Below are 7337 nucleotides of genomic sequence, written 5' to 3' on the forward strand. Positions count from 1 at the left end.
CCGGTTCCCTTATTGTTCCTGCACATGATTTATGACCTGAACATTTTCCTGAACTCATTGGGGTCAATTTACAAACAGCTGTGATTGTGCAAGCAAGGGAGCTGAATGCAGGAAATATATGCATGTTTATTGTGAGGCTTTTGATCCATATGGTTGTGTTGATCTTGAGATTTAAATGAATGTATTAATTTTTAGTGTTTCTAGGGAACAATTAAAATGAAAAAGGATCATTTGTTTTAAAAACAAAATCTGCTTACAATTATAGTTCAACTATTATAGGAAGCGTCCCCTACCGCTGAAATAAATAATACATCTATTATACACAAGTATTTACACCTTGAGAACTTTAGATTTTGGATTCCAGTTAAACCTTAAGCCATATTGATAAAGCATAAGGAATATATTATATTTTTCAGTGCTCTTTACAATCCAAGAGTTTCTTAATGCCTCCATCTAGACTTCAGAGTGTTGCATTGTGATGATGCTGCTATAGTTTACGCCAGATTGCTTAAAAACGCAACCCAGCATCTGGATCCGGTATCTTTTTCAGCAGACTGCAAAGGCTAGCTTTTCACTGTAAAACCATAATTTTGCTACAAATAGTAAACTATACTACCAGGAGATCATTTGATTGGCTTACAAATATCTATCCATTGTGAAAATCAGAGCACTAATTGTGTGTGTGTTCATAGCATTCAAATGCAATTATTCTTAGGTCTGCAGAGAGCTTCCAGTTCTTTTTTTAATCGAAGGAAAGTCATTTTCATCGGTGGAACAGTTTGCCAGACACAGTGGTTTGTCCAGAATTGAATCTGTCCGTTTTTGCTACAATGTCGACAGATCTCAATTCCCCAGACATAGATGGGGTAGACTGTTTAGAAGTTTAAATAACATTTGAAAACATGTATGCTCACAGTTCAATTCTGACTTTGCAACCTGTCAATTTTAGTGTTACTGCATACAGTGCACTATTAATGTGAACAGAAAATCATTTTATAGTTTTAATATTCTTAATATTCAGATTGTGTGTGTGTGTGTGTGTATGTTTGTGTGTGTGTGTGTGTGTGTATGTTTGTGTGTGTGTGTGTGTGTGTGTGTGTGTGTGTGTGTGTGTGTGTGTATGTTTGTGTGTGTGTGCTTAGCAAAAAGGTTAGAAAAACCCTAATAAAGTTACCAAACGACACAGACATTTAATTTAGTTTGAGTATTTTTTTTTCCCCCTTCAGTCAAAAATAACACCAGAAACTATTTTGGGGTAAAATGCTTTGACAGTCAAGCCCTGATGATAGCTCAGTCTAGTGTTTTGAGACATTTTTAGAATAAATTGAATATCAAGGCATCATGTCCATATACTATTTTAAAAGGGTGTGTTTTTTTATATATTTACAGAGTCCACAAGTACCCATAGCCTTAACACTCTGTAATGATTGCGTTTCACACTACAGGTTTCAACAAAAAATGTTAAACTCCAAACAACCAAAATAAAGCGAAGTGTCTGAATGAAAGACGGTCATATCTCCTCCACCCAAAGCAACAAACCTTTCAAAGCTGGGTAGGTGGAGCAGCTGGCTATGGGCAGAACACCAGCACCCTAGCGATAGAAACAGAGCCTCCGATAATTCACCTCTCACAGCTCTTTGATGTTTATTTGTAGCAGCTGTGGAGTCCAATTACCTAACTGGCTGGGGGGGGGGGAGGGGAGATAACCCCCACCCCCCCCACCCCCCCGCCCCCACTCTCTATTCCCCCCAAAATAAGAGGCCCATTGCCTTACTCACCTATCTAGATACTGTAAACCAAAAAAAAATGTGAATACTGTAGATGGTGCTTTTACTAATTTCAATACAGCACTGAGAACTGTACAGGTATGTATCTCACATTTACTAAGGGGCCAGGGCTCAGTTACTAAGGGCCAGGGCTCAGTTGCACCACCTACGCGTTAGTTCAAACGTAGCTTACTTATAACATAATTCTTTACTAACTTTGCTTTTACACAGCAGTAGAGGCTTTAAGTGCAGATTTCAAAACTTTGTACTCCAAATTTTTATAAGCATATTTTCAAAAGGAAAAAAAATGTTTACACTTTACATTTTAGAAAAATAACAAGAAACAATTTAAGACTACTTTCTCTTGTCTCCTAAACTGTATACTAGAGAGTTTCATCCCGAATAGTTGCATGTTTTGGATTTTCCTTTCTGAAAATATATATCGGACAATTCTGAGCTTTGAGAATATCGACCTAAATGTCTGAACTGTTGCCAAGAAAACAAAAAGCAAAAAAACAAAAAAACATACCTATATATATATATATATATATAAAGAAAGAGAGAGAGAGAGAGAGAGAGAGAGAGAGAGAGAGAGAGAGAGAGAGAGAGAGAGAGAGAGAGAGAGAGAGTTAAACACGGAAACATACTTTGTTTAAATTCTCAGTCCTGGGTGTAATTTATATTCTCTCTGGGCTCCCAAGGCCATTGAAGCACAGACAGCTAACCTTTCGCAATGAACTGTGACTTCCTGCCCAGGCTGAGCTACACAGATTATTTTTCAAATAACCCTAGTCTCCCCCCTGAGTAAGATAGAACTGGTTTAGTTAAGCAGGCGGGTTGGGGGAGGAAAGACAGCTTTTGATGTGTTAGATAAGGGCAAATGCAGTTTTCACTTATCCATGAAGTTACTCTGCACAGGCTTCTCTTATCTCTGTCGCTTGATAGGCCTAAGAGCAACAACAAGAAAAGCACAGGCTAACTTTTTCTCATACTCTGTACACAAACCAAAACTGAATGAGTTTCTTGTTATATTTCCATTGCTATGACTCCAAAGGGCACACACACATTTAGGGTGGTTCTTTCGTTAATTTTAAGTGTTTGTAATGTAAGATAATTATTGCTTCAATCAGAAAGTCTAAAACTTATCAGAAACTAAATTAGGTAGACAAACATTTTGGCTAGTGCCAATACTGAAGAAGGCAGTTTCTACTTGATCCAAAGTTTTATCTTTAAGAGTATGGTCCTTTAAAAGCCTCATTGAAACAGTCAATTAAAGTTTCACGAATAGCCACTTTTATTTCATCCATCAAAGTTTTAAATGGCTTTACAGAACAACTATTAAAGTGAGTTAAATGTAATGAACCCGAATGGTGCTCATTCTTTAGTACTGAGGTTCTAGAATTCTCCAACTTCAGTTTTTTTTTTCTATCAGTTAATGAATATCAGACTTTTACCCATCCATCCCAGTTATCATCATATTATAACACACAATACCTGTAGCTTAACAATTCATTTTATGTCTTTTTACATTTTCTTCTCAGGAAACCTGTTTGTTTATCAGAAGTAGGTTTACTTTATGGCCATTTTGTGAATGCTGTCTTTGACAAGTATTGTATTCCACAAAGCCCATAGCACCAGAAGCAGCATGTCTGAACTACAACAGTTTTATTTTCAAGTTTTAGATAACTGTCAAGTCTAATTTCTCTCAGTGGAAAATCACAATTTAACCACATTTCACTTTGTAAAAAAAAGTCTACTGCACTGCTAGTTACTTAATAATTCATATAAAAAGGTTTGTTTTATTGAAGGTCAAAACTCAATTACTCACCAGTAACATCAGTGCTGAACAGTAAATCATGTATTTAGGTCAGGTCTGCCCATCTGTTTTTGCTGAGATAGGTTAACCAACAGATTTAGGACCCAGGAACTTTGATTATAACTTTTAAAATTCAAAAAAAGGACTTATGAAAAAGCTTACCTGCTTTAAGAAAAAAATTAGATTTAAAGTAATTGAATTTAAAATACATTTGTTATCCATGTGCCTCCATCATGCAAGGCCCAAACGTTTTATATTCTTACCGAATTTTAACAATGACATTTAGATGTGAATGAACAAGCTAAATGAGATTGGCAGGCACCCAAATTAGTTAGCCAAAGTCCCCATCAAGCAGTGAAATGACACTGATGCTTCCACTAGAACTCAAAAAGAGCACTCAAGAGATTACTCCATTCAACGACACTGGATTTATTGACTTCAGAGTTATATATTGTCATACTTATACACATTATTTTGACAACATTTATGAAGGAAACTGAATAACCAAAATGCCAGCACTATTGATTTCCATTGCTCTGTCTCACTTTGCTTCTTATGTGAGTCAGATCCGGTCCAAGACCTCTAGAGGTGAAAGGTGTACCAGTCAGCTAGTCCGCAACACCAGCAAGTCATATTAATAATCTACTGGGGAAGAAAACAAGATAACAAAAACAGATATTCTTTTGGGTACACTGGAAAACTGTTTAAAAAACATGTAAGAACTTTTTGTATTTCTGGATTTGAAACATTTCATTTCTTTGGAATGAAATGTCAGCCTAGTGTAGCTACTTCAAATGCCATTACTAGTTAATCTCCCTTGAACTCATATCAAATAGGATGTTCTTATTTATGATAAGAGGCAGTCATTTGGGTTGAAAATGTATTTATTAAACCAATACCTAATAATTGCAACAGGTATGTCCTAAAGCTGCTCAATAGTAGGTTAAGGGTTCAAAAATGAACAATACCTTCATATGAATTTACATAAAAAATCATATGTTAATTAACCTGTAATTACACAGTGTTACCGTATGCATTCCAAACTGGTACTGCCACTATATCAACAACTGTGTAGTGGTAGTGAGGGCAACACAAGAGGATTAATGATAAAAAGAAATATCTGATCAAAGCACACTTGAAATGCAGGGCTAGTTCCTCTTCATCGCAAGCTCTTTAAGCTTTAAAGACTGTCCCAACATTTGGGCATGGGCATTACTATACAACAGTTATCACAAAGCATGCTTGGCTTATAAGACCAGGGAGCTTTTATAATTCTATTTTCCCATCAAAGATGCATTTCTAGATGACTACTTGTCATCATCAAGGGATTACAGCCACAGAAACGTAGAAATTACACCCTAGCAAAAGGCATCCAGATTTTGAAAGTGTGGTTTCTCATTACAGTATCCTTGCACATAACATGCAGTAATTAGATGTTATTTTTAAACATTTTAAATGCTCTGCACTCTGATTAAACCAAATAATTTCAAGAAACAGAGCTCTGGAAGATCTTAACATTATCAAATGCATTCTGTGAATACACTAAACATGCCCTAAACACATGTATACTACATTTACACACACAAAAATAACAAATAAATCTATGTAAATACGCGGGGTAACATATCAAGTACAGTTGTTATCTAAATACAATAAATTAATATACCGCAATACATGTATGTATCTTCTCTCTGTAAATCCTCTCTCAGCCAGACACTGGAGGTATTTTTCAAAGAACCAATGCAATTTGAAGAAAGTACCATGAATAAGTACCATTCAAATATGGTACCTTATGCTGTTTTTGGTCTTTTACATTTTTTTCAACTGAATTTATCATATTTTCCTGTCTTTTACATCGTTTCTGATATGCGTCAAGTTTTGGTACGTGTACCACATTCTGACGATGTACCACTTTCTAACACTGCACCTGGGCTATGTAATAGAACATTTAACAAAATACAAAAACTTGTCAAATTGTTCAAAAGTAAAAACAAAACAGCTGTTCTTTTTGAAAGTTGCAGTACTTTTAAACACTTCAGATCTCAATTTGGCTGTAAATGCTGTTTTAATGTACAAAGTTTTCAATATAAACCTTGCATAACAGAAAGTGCGAGATTTAGGCTAAGCAATCAACTATTTCTTACCTGTCTATCTCTGATTCTGTTCTCGGGTCCATTGTATTTGTCACACTCCTCCAAACCTCTTCGAGTGATGTACGCGTTTACGACAAAACTGTCTCCTAAAACACCCCCCAAAAACACAAAAAACGTATTATTCTCAAAACATACACATTAAAAAAACACAGAAAATAATTTTTTTTAAAAAAATAAATAAATAAATATACCACTCCTCACCTTCAGGATTTTCTCTCCGCTTGCATGCTACACCAGGTCCCAACAAATCATGGAAAAAAAGATGAGATGAAAAGCAACATTATTTTTTAGTTAAAACATTAAAACTAAAATGAATTATTAAAATGATACTTAATGGAGACTCAGTTAAGCCTGCTGTGATGATGTATTTTTACCGTGTTTTGACTGGAGTTTCCCCATTGTACTGCCCTTTTCCAGCTGCTATTCCCTGACGCGATTCTTCAAGATTATCATTTGGAGTTTGATGTACAACTGTAAATCCCAAACAATCCCAGAAATCTTCTGTTACGAAAAGATAACAGATGTTTCCAAATATGCAATCTAAATAGGGGCTATTCCACTGTAAAAACAGCAATAAAAGGATGAAAGTGCGTTCTGTGAAAATCTGCAGCAGGTTTTCGAGTCTGAGACCTATGTGAACACTAATGAAACTGAACTACTCCGCTCTGCACCGACAGCATTAAATGCGAGCGCATACATAGCGCCACCTAGCTGTTCTGTCAGAACTCACGGTTTATTTAGGTTTCCTAAATGTACCGGTATGTCAGTTTGTATCTCAAAACATTTGCAATGTACCGTTCTTTTCCTCTGTATTTACCATCCTTTACCATGCTTTCTGCACTGTTTTATCATACTTGCTTTTTATATTATTTACTGCATTGCTACACTACACAACTGAAATCAGACCATTTAAAAATAAAACACATTACCTGAGCAATGGAAACAGAAGTGAGATGATATATACAGTCTGTAAGTTTGCTTACATTAATTTAATTCATTTTAGAGAACTGTTAGATGTTTTTAAGCAGTGCAAACACATTAATTCAGTTAGCTTTTTCTGGATATTCCAGAAATAGACTGTTTAGAATAAATGTCAATTTAATTAGTACTAGATCTATGTATAGGCTGCTACAGAGATTGGCCCAAGTGATGAAGTTTCCCATGGCGTAAGATGTCTGATGCAACTGTTGTGAAAATACATTACATGTTTCTGTTAGTGCACAGACAATCTTTCTGTAATTATCTTTAATGGAAGAAATGCCTGCTACAGATGGTGCAAGTATTATGGTGACCAATATTTATTATTATTATTATTATTTATTTCTTAGCAGACGCCCTTATCCAGGGCGACTTACAATCGTAAGCAAATACAATATGAAATGCTTGAACTGATGTTACCAAAGTGGACAGATAAAAACAAGAAACAACTGTTCTATTTTCAAATAGGCCTTTATTATAATGTATATGTTAAAGGAAATAGCTTCAAATCACACACACACACATATATATTGTAGCGATCTCGGTTAAAGCAGGCAGGCGCATCACACAGGGCGATGCAATCCACACACAGGCGGAGGGCGGGCGCGAATCCAGGACTTCTCG

The 7337-nt window shown here is 35.7% G+C and overlaps 1 protein-coding gene across 1 annotated transcript in view; it reads right to left on the minus strand.

Moving 5' to 3' along the window:
• The window catches only part of LOC117400662 (protein naked cuticle homolog 2), a 70944-nt gene extending 64552 nt beyond the window's left edge, over positions 1 to 6392 (minus strand). The window contains exons 1-3 of the mRNA XM_034000923.3: positions 6110 to 6392; positions 5937 to 5963; positions 5727 to 5821 (exon numbers count right to left, since the gene is read on the minus strand). Of these exons, the coding sequence (XP_033856814.1) occupies positions 5727 to 5821; positions 5937 to 5963; positions 6110 to 6134 (147 nt within the window). The 5' untranslated portion in view covers positions 6135 to 6392. The remainder of the gene's footprint in view (positions 1 to 5726; positions 5822 to 5936; positions 5964 to 6109) is intronic.
• Positions 6393 to 7337: the final 945 nt, after the last annotated feature.

This window comes from Acipenser ruthenus, chromosome 4, assembly GCF_902713425.1.
Source record: "Acipenser ruthenus chromosome 4, fAciRut3.2 maternal haplotype, whole genome shotgun sequence".
Taxonomy (NCBI): domain Eukaryota; kingdom Metazoa; phylum Chordata; class Actinopteri; order Acipenseriformes; family Acipenseridae; genus Acipenser; species Acipenser ruthenus.